Genomic DNA, 19,388 nt, shown 5'->3' on the forward strand with positions numbered 1-19,388 from the left:
AGTAAGTACTCAGGTTGGGCCCTTGGAATCCAAGGTCAGAAGCACATGGTGCTCGCTCAACCCCCAGCACTTTTAGAAAACATGAAAATGTGACCTAAAGTTTGTGGTTGTGGGTACACCAGAGACTATTTAGGCATTTAGAAAAATTAAAGCACGTTAAGGCCTCAAAACAGCTTATTGTTCATGCTCCAAGATTTAACCTTTTCTTTCTTATTTGCTGCTATGCTTGTCCTCTTGCGAATAAATGTCTTCTGAATCATATAAGATGAATCAAATATATGTATAACATGTCTATATATAACAAATATCTTAATAGAGCAACAAATTATATGGATAGGTAAATTTCAAAATTTGAAAAGTCCTTTCCCATTTCCTAAAAAAGAATTATGACTCTGATTCTTTTCTTGCATTCTTAGACCTTGGGTTATATCACAAGACAGGATTTGTAACCTGTGTTATTAATTTATCCCCCAAATTTGAATTTGGATTTTAAGTCACGTCAGAACCATAAGCACTTACTTCTTTCCTCCTGCCTTTTCAAGGAATATTTTGGCTAGAGTTACACCCCATAGATTTATACTGTGCTATTAACATCTAATAGAACTTGGGGGAACAGTTTCTCCGCCGCGTTGTCCGGCTCAAGTATAAGAGCGAAATAGGTCACTGTTTCCATTTTTATGAGTATAATTATTATCAAGTCATTAAACTATGAAATAATTAAATTTCATTACACTCTTTTACTCTTTAATATTCACCTACTAAATATTCAAATGGAGCCAGAAAAAATTTTTTTAAATATACGTTTTTAAAAAATTCTATACATGTATTATATATACATACATATTTATATATACACACACAATGTTTGCATAACTTTAAAGTAATTTGGAAATATTTGAATGCGTGACTTAACTATTCAATAGCATGGGTAGTTAGTACAATATAAAGACAGCCATTAGTCCATTAGTCTCAGGCTGAATGAAACTGTTGGTGGGTCACTGAAGTTGCTGGGTCTTTTCACATACCATAGACAATAAGCACTAGTCCATTATTCCAGTTGACTTTGTGTGACAAACCGGTTAGCTCATAGCCCCTAAACAATTATTAAATATCTATATTTTTCATAAAAATTATGTTCTACCAAGTTTACAGTGAGGTTCTGGTATTTAAAAGTTGCTTCTATAGACTTTAAAATAAACGGTGAAGTTTAAAGAGGGGGAAACACACTGAAAAGAGTTACAGGTATAGTGTAGTGACAGAAACACTCATAAAACCACAAGGCTGTTTTGAAAACAATAATAACAAAGTTAGGAAGTTCTGGGTGAGATGACACACTGATAAAATCCACAGTCTTCAATTCTGAAGTGAATGGAAAAGAACATAAATGCCTCGTCTATCGCGCTTCTCTTGTTATCTAGGGACGAAATGCCTGCCTAACACCTACCAGTGGAACATCATTGAAAAAGTAGAGATTAGTGAGAATAAAACAACAAAAAGAATGTTCCCTACCCATTGCCTCCTACTGAATGAACTTTTGACATATCAGCAAACTCTTCTTTCCTCTTGCTGCTGCTGGTATACTGCTCGCTGTACAGCTTGAGGGACATCTGCTCAACAGCATCTCTTTGTGCTTCCAGGTAGCATAGCTGAACCTCAGCCTGGAGAGAGGAAAAAAGAGGAATTGCTGTTTTAATCCAGAAGGAATGCATTTCAAGTGAGGTGTAACAACTCAAAGAATGGGAATTGTTCACATCATTATACTGCTCCTTTTCAGGTTGGATTTAATGGGATCAGCTGGGCATATTACAGAATTATATTTTAGATTTGAATCTTATAAGTTCCTCCTTAAAATATGACCTGAATAAATGAATTCTCAGAAGACTCAGTAAATATCACAAAATATCCCTGAGATCATAATACTGTATGATGAGACTTTACAGAAAAATTCTGTGAAATTCCTTAATAATATTCCTCCTCGTATTGCCACATATGTAACATTTATTTTTTTAAAGATTCCCCCTCCGACCCATACATTTGCATGGACACATACTCTGAATGCTTCTCATTATCTTCCCCGAGGAGAATAAAAAAGCCTAGTATTAATTCAATACCTTTCCAATAGTGACAACGGACTTCCTGTATTACATTTTTTTTTTTGGTTCTCTGGATTTTGTCTTAATAATGTTAAAATAGAGAGAACAGTGATTTTGCTTATATGCAGGCTTGAATTGTTAAATCTTTCATAGATACTTGGGGCTCACTGTAGTACAGGGAGAGGTAGTAAGTTCATCATGCTGTTTTCTATCAAACCAAGGCCAAAAGAATGCTGAATAATATTTGGCATGGAATAGCATTGAATAGATGCTTTATTTATTGCAGCTGTTGTGATCCCTGTGGCTTTAGAGTTCCCTAGAACACCAGATGAGACGGGGAATGAAGTCTTCTCGGTGGCATGCTTGCCTATGGTGAAGGGGAAAGGGCAATGATGAGTTATGTGCACTGTGGACCAAAGGAGCTCTTATTTTCTTTTGGCGCACTTCACTAAATCCAACACGTCCGTTAACATTTCTCAATAGCCTTAACACTTCTGCTTCTTTATAATTTAATTATATATTCTCCTACAAAAAAACAGGTCTGGGTCAGCTGTTGGGTGGTTGCCAGAATTCTATAACATGCAGGAAAAGCAAAGTCAGACATGACCTCCTACTCTTTGCATCCAGTGCCAACCAAGGCCTTTTGCCTGGTCTCTGGTTTTACAGACTCAACCATGGAAAGAAAGAGAGAGAGTTGCAAAGTAGCAGCTGCTTAAAAGGGCAAATCAGGACTCTGTAAAGGAAATGGGTAGCTTATGAAATGTAAGATCTCAAACCACTCTAGAGTTCGCATTTTGTTGCTTTCCACAAGCAGCTACTTATGAATGTTCTAGATACTGAGGAAGAACTTTAAAAATGCTAAAATTACTATACTCATATAACTGAAGTTTCAGAAATCAATTAAGAACTGCAATCTATGTATTGGTTCATGTACGCTCTTCCTGCCCAAACGCATTGGCTTGAATAAGAATAGACTCAACTGGATTAAGAATTACGTCAAACAGTATAAACAAAGGATAATGTTACATGGAGTACATTCAGTATGGGAAGAGGGGTATGGCTGATGGAAAAGCACAAAGGAAATACTAGATTTAGTGTTATTCAGCATATTTATTAATAGATAGTGAAAGAGAAGGTATGGAGTATATTAATGGCAACACAGAAAAGTGCCAACTCAGAGCTTTGCAGATATCATAGAATTTGGAGAAATGATACCTACAGACCTAAGAATATTTTTTAACAGTTGGGGGGAGGTACATGAAACTGAATAGAGGGAGTCAATGATTAGAAAAAAACAACAGAATATATCTTTCAAAAGAGCATACAATATTCCTAAGTAACTAAATATGTGATAACTGAGAGATACTGAACAATAGTCAAAGAATTTAATGCAACTAGAGATTATCATACTAAGTGAAGTAAGTCAGAAAGAGAAAGAAAAATACCATATGATATCACTAAAATATGGCACAATGAACCTATCTACAAAACGGAAACAGACTCATAGACATAGAGAAGAGACTTGTGGTTGCCAAGGGGGGTGGGGGAGGGAGAGGGATGGACTGGGAGTTTGGGGTTAGTAGATGCAAACTATTACATTTAGAATGGATAAACAACAAGGTCCTACTGTATAGCACAGGGAACTATATTCAATATCCTGAACCATAATGGAAAAGAATATAAAAAAAGAATGTCTGTGTGTGCATAACTGAGTCACTTTGCTGTACAGCAGAGATTGCCACAACATGGTAAATCAACTCTACTTCAGTAAAATAACAGTAATAATAATTTTAAAAAAGAACTTAAAAACAATCTTTCCAAATGCTACCCCCCCACCCCTCCCCTCCTTAATGCTATAGGGATACTGAGGAGGACATCCCACACAAAGTATTCTATTGGTAACCCCATTAAAATATTGAATCTGCACCATTAGATGCCAAGGGGCATGTCTGATCCCTACAGGTTCCCATTAATTTTTAACCACCCTAAGGTAGCAAATTAGACCACTGCTTGTTCTGGGTAAAGATTTCACAAATGTGTGTCACTGGTCACAAAAAGCATCATTAAGAGGGAGGCCAACTTAATATAGACTCATCACTACTATAGAAGAATAATTGAAGTTCATCCCTTTGAGATCCTAGGCCATTTCTGTGCACAGAGGGAAACACCTCTCATGACAGGGGTACATGGAAAGGAGCTCAGAGAGAGACAAGTTGCTGAGAGCAACTTGAAAAATAATTAGTCACCTTACAAAAGTGATTGAAATGTTGTTAATCTAAGACTTTTATTGCACAATATCTCAAAGGCATTTGACATAGGAAACTTCCCTGTGCTAACAAGGAGATGAATTAGATGGCCCAGGTCTTTTCTATCCACCTCTATTTCTATCTCTGCTTTCAGTGATTCATTCCTAAACGTGATGATAAAAATAGAACCAAAGTTGCTTCTTCTGCTAAGGTTGAATGACTTTGCCAGTCTAAATCTCTCTGCAAACTGTCTTAACTTTTTCTCATACTGTATCTTAGTCCAAAGGTAAATTTTTTTTTTTTTTCGGTACACGGGCATCTCGCTGTTATGGCCTCTCCCGTCGTGGAGCACAGGCTCCAGACGCGCAGGCTCAGCGGCCATGGCTCACGGGCCCAGTCGCTCCATGGCATGTGGGATCTTCCCGGACCAGGGCACGAACCCGTGTCCCCTGCATCGGCAGGCGGACTCTCAACCACTGCGCCACCAGGGAAGCCCCAAAGGTAAATTTTTAAGAAAAAGATTTGAAGAAACTATAGTTCTTAAAAAAATAGTAACACTGAATCTTTGATTAAAAGAATTTCATTTCTTAGCATCTATTACAATTGTGGATACTTTTAAAAGTGATTACATTTTACAAATGGAAACTAAGACATTAAATAATATTACTGATCCTACTAATCAATCAATGGGATTGATAGTAATCAATGGGATTTAGCAACCTATTAAGGAAAATAAAAAGGAACAAAAGGGAACAGACTCAGCGACAGATCCACCTCTCACTTCCTGGTAGCTGTCGTTAATGGGAGTAGGAATATAAAAACAGCAGTACAGGTGAATGGAACAAATGAGCTGGAATTGAGTCTTTTGGTTTGAGGTACTGGTGTGATTCCCCAAATGAGATGTGCAGCAAGTGGAAATATTAAGACTGAAATATAAACCCAGAGGCAATGGTTGACATTAGGAAAGGAAATAAGACTGCCATGGGAGATGGTGTATGATGAGAAGAGAAAAAGAATCAGTTCTCACTTATTCTAATCTAGGCCTGCATTACACCTTAGCTGACCTAATGCGATGGATTCTCAAGCACTCTCCCTCCTCTTTCTCCACCATCCCCAAATCTATTTTATAGATAGTTCATTGATCTTTTTGAATCACATCTGGGATCACTGGTTGTTGGTATTTCAGGGCTTAATTCTGGATTTCTTTTCTTTATTTATACTCTCTTCCATGGATTTCAATGCCATCTATGTAGTAATGGCCTCCTGTTCTCTCCTCTGAGTGCCATAGCTACCTACCCAATCAATCACCTGACATTGCTAACTGAATTTACTTTAGGCATCACTGTTTAAAACACTCTCCATTCTCATTCTTAACGTGCGCCCCGAAACTTTGTTCTTAGGACTTTCCCGTTAAATCAATGGCACCATCTGTTGCTTAGGTCAGAAACTTGAGAGTCTTCCATGACTCCTCTTCTTCATTTTCCACAGCCAGTTACTCCCTAAATTCTGTTGATTCCTCTTTCAAAATGTCTCTCCAGTCTGTCTTCACAGTCTACATTGCTGCCAGATTGGTCCAAGCCTTCATCATCTCTCCCCTGTAGTACAGCAATTATCTTCTAATATGTATCTCCCCTCACCCATTCCTGCCCCTCTAATCTCTTCCCTTACAGGACCAGAGTGGTCTCTATAAAACTGAGTTGGTTTCATACTGCATTCAGATCTAAAACACAAACTTCTTCCACGACTCATTAGATTTGGTTCCTGCCTGTCTCAGACCTCATTTCCTACTTGTCTCCCTCTTGATCACTATGCACCGTCATGCTTGCCTTCTCCCAGTTCTGTAAACAGCTCTTCCCTGTCTCAGGACCTCTGCATATACTGTTCCCTTTCTCTGGAACATTCTCTTGGTAATATCTTCTCATCCTTTAGCTCTCAGCTGACATGTTACTTCTCAGAGAGGCCTTCCCTGACCACCCTATCAAAAGTAGATCCACTCTATCTTTCTCCATTTCAGAATTGTTAATTTCCTTCACAGCACATATCACAACTTAAAATTCTTACATTTGGGGCTTCCCTAGTGGCACAGTGGTTGAGAGTCCGCCTGCCGATGCAGGGGACACGGGTTCATGCCCTGGTCCGGGAAGGTCCCACATGCTGCGGAGTTGCTGGGCCCGTGAGCCATGGGCCTGTGCGTCCACAATGCTGAGCCTGCGCGTCCACAACGGGAGAGGCCACAACAGTGAGAGGCCCACGTACCGCAAAAAAAAAAAAAAAATTCTTACATTTGCTGGCTTACACTTTTTCTGTCTCTGTCTCCAGACTCTAAGCTCCATACAGGGACACTGTCTGTCTGTCTCCTCAGCCATTTTGTATTCCCAGCACCTTGGCAGTATCTGGAACATGATAGGGGCTCAGTAAATAATTTATTACTCATATATTCACTGAGCCTTTATCATGTGTCAGGAACTGTACCAGGGACTGTGGGTACAAAAAAGAACAAAACATAGCCCCTTTTCCCAAGGGACTGCAGTGTAGTGGAGGAAAGAGCCATGCCAACAGATACCTACAAGTGTGCCAAGTGAAATGATTGTGGGGGAAGATGGGAAATAAAAGAACTAATTGCCTGAAGGTGAGGAGTAGGCAGTAAAGGCTTGACAGAGGTGGCATTTGAGCCAGATCTGGGAGCATGGCTATGACTTTGTCAAGTAAAGAAGCAGATGAATATCTTTATAGGCAGAGTACCTCATTTTGTTCAGAGGCCCAGAGTTATGAAAGGATGTGGCATGTTCAGAGAATGGTAGCTGCAGTTTGGGAGGCATTTGGATGAAGAGGCTAAAGTAGAAGGGGATAGGCTATGGAGGATGTCAGGTTAGGGAGTCGGAACCCTATCCAATGACCTGCCAACAAAAGATGACATTGTTTCTGTGATGGCATTATCTTCCTCCATCTCCCTTTTTCTGTCATGGGAACATAGGTGTCTGATGGATGAGTCCAAATATGCTCATAAAGTTCCTACCTCCTGGTGTACTTTGAGAACATTGCATTGAGAAGGGAATCAACAGCTTCCAAGAGGCCAGAAGCCCAGCATCCCAAACAGGGGGAATGCCTAAGAGATTCTACTAACTCATATCTCTCTAGTAAACCTTTAAACATAATGTTATAGACTCAGGACACATAATGTCATAACTTTTCAATTTGTATGTTGAAGCCTTAAACCCCAATGTGACTGTATTTGGAGACAGGGTCTTTAAAGAGGTAATTAAGGTTAAACAGATCACAAGGATATGGCCCTAATCCAACAGGACTGGTGTCCTTATAAGAAGATGCAGAGCGCTCCCACAGAGAAAAGGCCATGTGAGGACACAATGAGAAGGTAGCCAGTCATTTATAAGCGAGGAGAGAGGCTTCACCAGAAATCCAACCTGCCAAACCTCCCAACATGTTGATCTGGGACTTCCAGCCTCCAGAACTGTAAGAAATAAATAAATAAATCTGTTGTTTAAGCCACCTAGTCTGTGGTAGTTTGTTATCGCCATCCTAGCAGACTAATACACATAATAAAGTTAGAAACACTGCCTTCTCTTCTGAGGTTTAATACAATTGCTTTGCCGCTTATCATTGCTAGTATGTTTTCCCCTTTTATTTTGTATGCACCTATAGTTTAAATCACTACAGATACTCCTTCAAATTTAGACTACAAATTAATAATATAATCAGAACACAAGACAGTGTTCTAAAATATTTTATTTAAATTTGGCTTGCTATGTGGTGATCCAAATTCAACGATCTTCTCCAGGGCCTGAATAATTACTCAACCATCTACCTTCCTCTGATATTGCGTCTAATGACAAAATAGTTAGCCCATGAAAAATTTGGTGGTGGGGAGGTAAGTTTCAGTTATTCTAACAGTCTTTAAGGATGAAACACATACTTTTATAATCACATATAGACATATGCCTTATCCTTGCCCTAAAAAGCACTGATTTAGTTAAGAAATATCAATTATTTCATTATCACTGCACGTCACAGCATCCTTTGTTGGGTTAAGTATCCTGAGAATGTTAAATAATTAATTTTACTCTTTCTTAACTCATGCCATTGTAGGTCTGCCTGCTCATTCATATTGTACTTCATAGCTTCCCACCACATCTACGCACCCACTTGCATCTGGGTTCACATCCTCTGCTTTCTCTCCTTTTTCTGTGGAAACAGTCCGTATTTCTATCCAAGGCCAATTCCCTCTACTTAGGCACTAGACCCCCTCTTATCTACGCAGATTATCACCCCAGCAGCAAACCACCCTTCTCCCCTATCAAGTTTTTCCTCTCTACTATAATTATTCTCATTAGCACATTACCACCCCACCCCCAGATGCTGTTTCTCCCATGTTAAAAAAAAAGAAAAAAGGAAAAATAATCTCTAGACATCAGTTGATACCAATCTACCCTCTGGCTAAAGCCCCATTTCTCTGTTCTCCATTACAGCAAAGTCACTTTTACATGTATTATCTATACTCACTATGTCCAATCCCTCTCCTATTTTCTCTTGAATACATTCCAACTAGGCTGTTGTCCAAATTCCCCAGTTGAGTCCTCAGTCTTCAACCTATCCGGACATGCTCCAGCATGGCTTGTGGGCATACTCTAGGGGCATTTGGTCTTGTTTGCAAGCTAGCTTGGTCCCTAACCTCCCTCAGGTCTTGTCTGAAAATGTCATCTTCTTATTCAGGTCTTATTTGATCTTCTACTTAATACTTCAACCGACCCCCACCCCCAGCAATCCTTATCATCCTTTATACATATTCACCATGTGTAGCTAAAATATGTAACTTATTTTGTATTGTCCATCTTCCCCCAGTGGACTGAAAGCCACGTGAGGACAGGGACTTTTATCTATATATTCACTGCTGCATCTCCAGCACCCAGCACAGCACACAGTATGTGATAGGCACTCTATACAAATTAGCTGAATAGACTTACTGAGTTTGAAAATCTAAAATGGTTTAAAGTCTACAAAGAAATAAAACAGATAGTTTGAAGGCTGTAGCCTCAGCTTGACTTTTAAAATAGTTGGCTCATTTTCTTTTAGAAAGGAGACTATTTTTTTCTTTGACAGAAAATTATTGTAATATACAACTTATTTACTTTTATCTAGGAAAAAAAGGAAGAAGAAAAGCTTCTTTATTTCGAGTCATTTGGTAATATTTTATTCAGCTAATAGAGTGATCCTATACTTCACGTATTATATTAGAAACTAACCACGATGGTCTCACACTTATAGAATGAAAATTTCAGCTATTGTCATCATGCAGTAAGCTGCAATCCATTTCAAAACGAAGTTTTAAGTCTTCTGGGTAAGAACTTGTTTTAGCTTAATAAAATCTGATTGCCCATTAAAAAAGAGTCATTTGAGCTTTTGGAAGAAACATTAGCAATGTCACACTTTGGAAGAATCCACACCAATTCAGGAAGACCATGGGGATCCATCAATACAATGGAGGGGAACTGTACTTTTTCCGACAATAATTTTGTCATTTGGGAAAATCTTCCTACTTTTACTAGTTTTTGTTGTTGTTGTTGTTGTTTTTACCCTTTGATGCACTGTCTCTAATCACATGCCTTTTTCTCTTATTCCTTAAACAAATATTTACTATGCCTCCCCTCTCGCCTCCCCATAGTATCCTTCTCACGCAACTAGCCCAACTTGCTTCATTCTTCTGGAAACACCTTCAGTCTCTAGACCCCCACAGGTTCTGACAAGGACTTTCAGGGTTGATTACAATCTACACTTGGAAATCTCCATGCTTTTGTTTGGCAGAATTCCTCATACTCACTCCAGGATTTAGCGTTGTCACCTCTACAGTATTTCTTTCGCCCAAGATCCCAGTTATTTTGTGCGTTGTTGCTTTTCCCATCACTGTTGGAGGTTCATGGTTTCCTGAAATAACTCATCTTTGGAATTGAATTCAAAGTGCATTTCTTTTGTCTAGAAATGAACTCTCTGAAGACATTTATCACACATCCATGATTAGCTACATTCTAACTAAGTACAAAGAATATTTGGCATTATAAAGGATGAGAGTCTCTCTTCAGCCCTGTGTGCACAACTGAATGGAGTAACAAAGCCTCCTTCTCCTACAGAGTTGGAGCAGGGAGTCATAGGACTAAGGAGCAATGTGTCTCTTTGGAGTAAAGCTGATTAAAAGTCTTCATTTCTTCATTTGACAAACATATTTTGGGAGTCTCTTATATGTAAGACATTGTACAAGATACAAATCTGGGTCAGACATGGTGCCTGTCCTTAGGGAACCTAAACCTAGAATTACAGAAAATTATGTTACATAATAGGAGCTAAAATATTTATTCAAGGATATGACCAATATTACACTTTGAAAATGTTGTCAAAGAAACAGTAAGTTCGTTAGAATATTCTTTTTATCAATGGATAAGAAAGTTATAAAAGTATTTAAATATATAAACATTTTCCCATTTAAAGTTAAATATACATTAAAAATTTAACAAGAATCTCAAAGCTATTTCAATATTATACTTAGCAAAGATTACTGTATATACTAATCTGTACATTAGGATATAAAACTTCTCTGACCATATTGGCAGCCCCAGAAAAACTAGCCTTAGGTTCCCAAGGTTTACTTATATTTATATTCATGGATAATTAACTCAGGACAACTGCAAAAGATAACTGATTTAAGTAAAAAATATTATATCATTAAAATGTCATCTTTATTTCTATTGACTTGGTGCTATTTGCAAACCATTAAAACCATTCACTGTAATGTTTAAGAAATTCAATTTTAAAGCTATGTCCTTAATGATATTTGTTAAATGGTAAGCATTTAAACAAAGCAGAAAAATTAACATGAATGCTATTTTCATTATTTCTTCTGCATTTGTGTGTAAAGAAAAATGTTTCCTTCCTCCATGTTAATGATAGATGAGATGTTTAGTAAAAACAGCCATAATAATGCCTCCACCTAACAAACATAAAGAACAAATATATCACACAATCACATTTGTGGATAGCCTTATCCTCCACCACCCTCCTCCTCTTTGCAATGGAAGTAGTTAAAGCGATTAAAAATTCAGCATCTTATGTCATGAGCTAGGGTGGGAAGGGAGTGTGATTACACTGTGTGGACTGGAGGGGATGATCAGAATTTCGATGTTTCTCCATTACTGTTTCCTTAACAAATCTCTGCACGATGACACAGGCATCAAGTCTGTGTTTATATTCTTCAGCTGTATCCTTATTCCCATCTTCCAAATTCCACTATAGCAAATCCTTATGTACTTTCTGGCAGAAACTAAAAATTAAAGATGTATAATGTGAAGATACAATCTTAGTTTCTCTTGCCCTGCAGGACTGGCAGTTCCTTCCCAAGTACAATTATGTTGGCAAATGCTGCTATTAACTCTATGACTACAATGTGCACTCCAGCTCCTTTGAAATTCTATAAAATAGTTGTCCTTAGATGGTGATAGAAAGGAAGGAATGAAGCAGGAACAACAAGAATTACTTTACATACTAATAATAACAATTTAGCTATCAAAACAAAACTGAACAAGTCTGCCTTTATACTGTTCTCTTAAAAATTTAGCCTCCTAGGGTTCTAATAATCAGGGCCTATGGTTCAGGAATGCACGGTAGCACTCAGCTCAGTGCCTGTATCCTCATTTCAAAGAGAATCATTCAAACCGACATCCACCCTGTCAAGAGTCTTGACTTTGAGCTGCTAATGTAGAATAAAAATCAATATAAATTTTGATCATTTGATGAATATTTACTTCTTTCTTTAGTGTTTGGGGATTTAGAATTGAAAAGTGCTGAATCAAGTCATTTTATTTTTTTGTGTTTGTGCCAACACCAATTTACTACCCTCCAGAAAGTTCCTGAACAAGATGTCTCAGGTGGCATGCATGTTGGTTTTTCCTGTCAATCATAACAGTATGTCAGTAGGGAACCATAATCATTTCCCTTTCATACTCTTAGTGTTCCAAAAAGGAATATTTTGATTACATCCCTGGAAAAGGTAAACTTTCTCATTTAGACACACTATTGTGAGCCTGGGTGTCTGTTGGTTTTGGCATTTGGTTGAGCCTCAATTGATACAATCTATTAAAAGTTAAACACTTTATCTTAGGCTCCAAGGATCTTGCACAATAAATAGAGTTTCCAATTGGTTCCTCTACAAGTAATATTCAGTATCACCCCTAAGACAAAGAACTTTTATAGAAGCTGTCATCTTTCTCATGCATTTTCTGAAAAATAACAAGAACACATTGACTAATAGCTCTAATCAGCAGACCGACTTCACAATAAAAAAGACTTTACATTCTCATCATAAATAAAAAGAAAATGCACTACAGACAAATAAGTCTAAAAAAACTTGACAATTAAAATGTGATTCCAGAGACTTCTGTGGCGGTCCAGTGGTTAAGACTTTGCCTTCCAAAGCAGGGGGTGCAAGTTCGATCCCTGGTTGGGGAGCTAAGATCCCACATGGCTCGCGGCCAAAGAAACAAAACATAAAACAGAAGCAATACTGTAACAAAGTCAATAAAGACTTTAAAAATGGTCCACATCAAAAAAATCTTAAAAATAAATAAATAATAAATAAAATGTGAATCCAATGTAAGTCTAGTTATATGAGTAGAGTAGCATGTCACCATTTTTATTATGATATCTTGATATATGTAACAAAAGCTTACTATTCTTGCAGAATGTTTCCATAGTGATTTTTAAAAGAATAGTCTTTCCTAATTTGAAAAAGACTAACTGCAAACACCAAAAAGGTAAGCTATTCTCATTTTTTAAAAAATCTCACATATGACATAGTGGCAGAAGATTCAATATTAAGGAGACATTTTTGGTGGTGCCTTATAAATTAAATAAAAATGGCAGCAGCTGCTTTTCCCAAGGATGATCTAGCCCTGGACAATCACTAGATATTATGTAGACAGATGTTTTAAATAAAATAAGTATTTAGATTGCTAGATACCTTGCTAGATATGAAGGCAATTATAGGATGTCTTTGTTAAATTACATTTTTCATTTTTGTGAGGGAAAAAAAGAATTGTCCTGGAAACAGCACCGACAGGAAATGATCCTATATCTAAAACAGCTGGAGACTGTAACTAATATAAATTTACTTGAAAATAAAAATGCTGTGTGCCTCTGGAGACATGCAGTAACATGCCATAAAAACAGATGAGAATATAAAAGTATTTAAAAGGAGAGAAAACACATTTTATCTAGATATTATACTGAGATGTGATTCACTGATAAATGAGAAATATTTGAAGATGAAGAAAGGAAAGAAAATCAAAAGTCATTAAAAAACTTAGATATTTTATTTAAAACCATATTTGTAGGAAATATAAAAATAATTTTCTAGGGGAAATGCTTTGCTTTTCAATATATTGGTTATTAATTAATTTACTAAAGTCATAATAAAAATGTAAAGACAGATAATAGTGTTTAATTAGGAAATTCTAATGAAAGCAGAGGATGCTTACCATGAGTAAGGCAAGGACCCCAAATGCTGAATAAGAACATTGGAGTATATCTCAAAACCATATTTAAGAGCCTCCATAAAGGGAAGGGAAGAAGATGGTGGAAGAGTAAGACGCGGAGATCACCTTCCTCCCCACAGATACATCAGAAATATATCTACACGTGGAAAAACTTCTACAGAACACCTACTGAACGCTGGCAGAAGACCTCAGACCTCACAAAAGGCAAGAAACTCCCCACGTACCTGGGTAGGGCAAAAGAAAAAACAGAGACAAAAGAATAGGGACGGGACCTGCACCAGTGGGAGGGAGCTGTGAAGGAGGAAAGGTTTCCACACATTAAGAAGCCCCTTCGCAGGCGGAGACTGTGGGTGGTGGAGGGGGAAGCTTCGGAGCCACAGAGGAGAGTGCAGCAACAGGGCCACGGAGGGCAAAACGGAGAGATTCCCACACAGAAGATAGGTGCCGGCCAGCAGTCACCAGCCCAAGAGGCTTGTCTGTTCACCCGCCGGAACGGGCGGGGTCTGGGAGCTGAGGCTCAGGCTTCGGTCTGATCGCAAGGAGAGGACTGGGGTTGGCTGCGTGAACACAGCCTGAAGGGGTTAGTGGACCACCGCTAGCCGGGAGGGAGTCTGGGAAAGAGTCGGGACCTGCTAAAGAGGCAAGAGACATTTTCTTGCCTCTTTGTTTCCTGGTGTACGAGGAGAGGGGATTAAGACCGCTGCCTAAAGGAGCTCCAGAGACGGGCGCAAGCCGTGGCTATCAGCACGGACTCCAGAGACGGGCATGAGACGCTAAGTCTGCTGCTGCAGCCCCCAAAAATCCTGTGTGCGAGTACAGGTCACTATCCACACCTCCCCTCCCGGGAGCCTGTGCAGCCCGCCACTGCCAGGGTCCTGGGATCTAGGGACAACTTCCCCGGGAGAACGCACAGGACGCATCAGGCTGGTGCAAAGTCACGCCAGCCTCTGCCGCCGCAGGCTCGCCCTGCACTCCGTGCCCCTCCCTTACCCCGGCCTGAGTGAGCCAGAGCCTCCGAATCAGCTGCTCCTTTAAGTCCATCCTGTTTGAGCGAAGAACAGACACCCTCCGGTGACCTACACGCAGAGGCGGGTCCAGATCCAAAGCTAAACCCCAGGAACTGTGTGATCAAAGAAGAGAAAGGGAAATTTCTCCCAGCAGCCTCAGAAGCAGCAGATTAAAGTTCCACAATCAACTTGATGTACCCTGCATCTGTGGAATAAATGAATAGACAACGAATCATCCCAAATTGAGGAGGTGGACTTTGGGAGCAAGATATATTATTTTTCCCCCTTTTCCTCTTTGTGTGAGTATGTATGTGTATGCTTCTGTGTAAGATTTTGTCTGTATAGCTTTGCTTTCACCATTTGTCCTAGGGTTCTGTCTATTTATTTATTTACTTAAAAAATTTTTCTTCTTAATTATTTTTTTATTTTAATAACTTTATTTTATCTTATTTTATTTTATCCTCTTTTTTTCTTTCTTTCTATTTTTCCTCTCTTTTATTCTGAGCCGTGTGGATGAAAGGCTCTTGGTTCTCCAGCCAGGAGTCAGTATTGTGCCTCTGAGGTGGGAGAGCCAACTTCAGGACATTAGTCCACAAGAGACCTGCCAGCTCCATGCAATACCAATGGGGAAAATCTCCCAGAGATCTCCATCTCAACACCAGCACCCAGCTTCACTCAATGACCAGCAAGCTACAGTGCAGGACACCCTATGCCAAACAACTAGCAAGACAGGAACACAGCCCCATCCATTAGAAGAGAGGCTGCCTAAAATCACAATAAGGCCACAGACACCCCAAAACACACCACCAGACGTGGACCTGCCCACCATAAAGACAATATCCAGCTTCATCCACCAGAACACAGGCACTAGTCCCCTCCACTAGGAAGCCTACACAACCCACTGAACCAACCTTAGCCACTTGGGACAGACACCAAAAACAACGGGAACTACAAACCTGCAGCCTGCAAAAAGGAGACCCCAAACACAGTAAGATAAGCAAAATGAGAAGACAGAAAAACACACAGCAGATGAAGTAGCAAGGTAAAAACACACCAGACCTAACAAATGAAGAGGAAATAGGCAGTCTACCTAAAAAAGAATTCAGAATAATGATAGTAAAGATGATCCAAAATCTTGGAAATAGAATAGAGAAAATGCAAGAAACATTTAACAAGGACCTAGAAGAACTAAAGAGGAAACAAGCAATGATGAACAACACAATAAATGCAATTAAAAATACTCTAGAAGGGATCAATAGCAGAATAACTGAGGCAGAAGAACGGATAAGTGACCTGGACGATAAAATAGTGGAAATAACTACTGCAGAGCAGAATAAAGAGAAAAGAATGAAAAGAACTGAGGGCAGTCTCAGAGACCTCTGGGACAACATTAAATGCACCAACATTTGAATTATAGGGGTCCCAGAAGAAGAAGAGAAAAAGAAAGGGACTGAGAAAATATTTGAAGAGATGATAGTTGAAAACTTCCCTAATATGGGAAAGGAAATAGTTAATCAAGTCCAGGAAACACAGACAGTCCCATACAGGATAAATCCAAGGAGAAACACGCCAAGACACATATTAATCAAACTATCAAAAATTAAATATAAAGAAAACATATTAAAAGCAGCAAGGGAAAAACAACAAATAACACACAAGGGAATCCCCATAAGGTTAACAGCTGATCTTTCAGCAGAAACTCTGCAAGCCAGAAGGGAGTGGCAGGACATATTTAAAGTGATGAAGGAGAAAAACCTACAACAAAGATTACCCAGCAAGGATCTCATTCAGACTTGATGGAGAAATTAAAACCTTTACAGACAAGCAAAAACTGAGAGAGTTCAGCACCACCAAACCAGCTTTACAACAAATGATAAAGGAACTTCTCTAGGCAAGAAACACAAGAGAAGGAAAACACCTACAGTAACTAACCCAAAACATTTAAGAAAATGGGAATAGGAACATACATATCCATAATTACCTTAAATGTAAATGGATTAAATGCTCCCACCAAAAGACACAGACTGGCTGAATGGATACAAAAACAAGACACGTATATATGCTGTCTACAAGAGACCCACTTCAGACCTAGGGACACATACAGACTGAAAGTGAGGGGATGGAAAAAGATATTCCATACAAATGGAAATCAAAAGAAAGCTGGAGTAGCAATACTCATATCAGATAAAATAGACTTTAAAATAGAGACTATTACAAGAGACAAGGAAGGACACTACGTAATGATCAAGGGATCGATCCAAGAAGAAGATATAACAATTGTAAATATTTATGCACCCAACATAGGAACACCTCAATACATAAGGCAAATACTAACAGCCATAAAAGGGGAAATCGACAGTAACACAATCATAGTAGGGGACTTTAACACCCCACTTTCACCAATGGACAGATCATTCAAAAGGAAAATAAATAAGGAAACACAAGCTTTAAATGATACATTAAACAAGATGGACTTAATTGATATTTATAGGACATTCCACCCAAAAACGACAGAATACACATTTTTTGCAAGTGCTCATTGAACATTCTCCAGGTTAGACCATATCTTCGGTCACAAATCAAGCCTCGGTAAATTTAAGAAAATTAAACTCGCATCAAGTATCTTTTCTGACCACAACGCTATGAGACTAGGTATCAATTACAGGAAAAGATCTGTAAAAAATACAAACACATGGAGGCCAAACAATACACTACTTAATAACCAAGTGATCACTGAAGAAATCAAAAAATACCTAGAAACAAATGACAATGGAGACATGACGACCCAAAATCTATGGGATGCAGCAAAAGCAGTTCTAAGAGGGAAGTTTATAGCAATACAATCCTACCTTAAGAAACAGTAAACATCTCAAACAACCTAACCTTGCACCTAAAGCAACTAGAAAAAGAAGAACGAAAAAAACCCAAAGTTAGCAGAAGGAAAGAAACCATAAAGATCAGATCAGAAATAAATGAAAAAGCAATGAAGGGAAGGATAGCAAAGATCAATAAAACTAAAAGCTAGTTTTTTGAGAAGATAAACAAAATTGATAAACCATTAGCCAGACTCATCAAGAAAAAAAGGGAGAAGACTCAAATCAATAGAATTAGAAATGAAAAAGGAGAAGTAACAACTGACACTGCAGAAATACAAAAGATCATGAGAGATTACTACAAACAACTCTATGCCAATAAAATGGACAACCTGGAAGAAATGCACAAACTCTTAGAAATGCACAACCTGCTAAGACTGAATCAAGAAGAAATAGAAAATATGAACAGACAAATCACAACAGACAATCACAAACTGTGATTAAAAATCTTCCAACAAACAAAAGTCCAGGACCAGATGGCTTCACAGGCGAATTCTAACAAACATTTAGAGAAGAGCTAACACCTATCCTTCTCAAACTCTTCCAAAATATAGCAGAGGGAGGAACACTCCCCAACTCATTCTACGAGGCCACCATCACCCTGATACCAAAACCAGACAAAGATGTCACCAAGAAAGAAAACTACAGGCCAATATCACTGATGAACATAGATGCAAAAATCCTCAACAAAATACTAGCAAACAGAATCCAACAGCACATTAAAAGGATCATACACCATGATCAAGTGGGGTTTATTCCAAGAATGCAAGGATTCTTCAATATATGCAAATCAATCAACGTGATACACCATATTAACAAATTGAAGGAGAAAAACCATATGATCATCTCAATAGATGCAGAGAAAGCTTTCAACAAATTTCAACAACTATTTATGATAAAAACCCTGCAGAAAGTAGGCACAGAGGGAACTTTCCTCAACATAATAAAGGCCATATATGACAAACCCATAGCCAACATCGTCCTCAATGGTGAAAAACTGAAAACATTTCCACGAAGATCAGGAACAAGACAAGGTTGCCCACTCTCACCACTCTTATTCAACATAGTTTTGGAATTTTTAGCCACAGCAATCAGAGAAGAAAAGGAAATAAAAGGAATCCAAATCGGAAAAGCAGAAGTAAAGCTGTCACTGTTTGCAGATGACATGATACTATACATAGAGAATCCTAAAGATGCTACCAGAAAACTACTAAAGCTAATCAATGAATTTCATAAAGTAGCAGGATACAACATAAATGCTCAGAAATCTCTTGCATTCCTATACACTAATGATGAAAAATCTGAAAGTGAAATTAAGAAAACACTCCCATTTACCATTGCAACAAAAAGAATAAAATATCTAGGAATAAACCTACCTAAGGAGACAAAAGACCTGCATGCAGAAAATTATAAGACACTGATGAAAGGAATTAAAGATGATACAAAGACATGGAGAGATATACCATGTTCTTGGATTGGAAGAATCAACATTGTGAAAATGATTCTACTACCCAAAGCAATCTACAGATTCAGTGCAATCCCTAGAAACTACCACTGGCATTTTTCACAGAACTAGAAGAAAAATTTTCACAATTTGCATGGAAACACAAAAGAC

At 38.4% G+C, this 19,388-nt stretch overlaps 1 protein-coding gene across 1 annotated transcript in view; it reads right to left on the minus strand.

Moving 5' to 3' along the window:
- AKAP6 (A-kinase anchoring protein 6) overlaps nucleotides 1-19,388 on the minus strand; it is a 496,794-nt gene that overhangs the window by 138,650 nt on the left and 338,756 nt on the right. The window contains exon 8 of the mRNA XM_065872063.1: nucleotides 1,510-1,658. Coding sequence (XP_065728135.1) covers nucleotides 1,510-1,658 — 149 coding nt within the window. The remainder of the gene's footprint in view (nucleotides 1-1,509; nucleotides 1,659-19,388) is intronic.

The sequence above is a fragment of the Phocoena phocoena genome, chromosome 2, assembly GCF_963924675.1.
Source record: "Phocoena phocoena chromosome 2, mPhoPho1.1, whole genome shotgun sequence".
In the NCBI taxonomy this organism is placed as follows: Eukaryota; Metazoa; Chordata; class Mammalia; order Artiodactyla; family Phocoenidae; genus Phocoena; species Phocoena phocoena.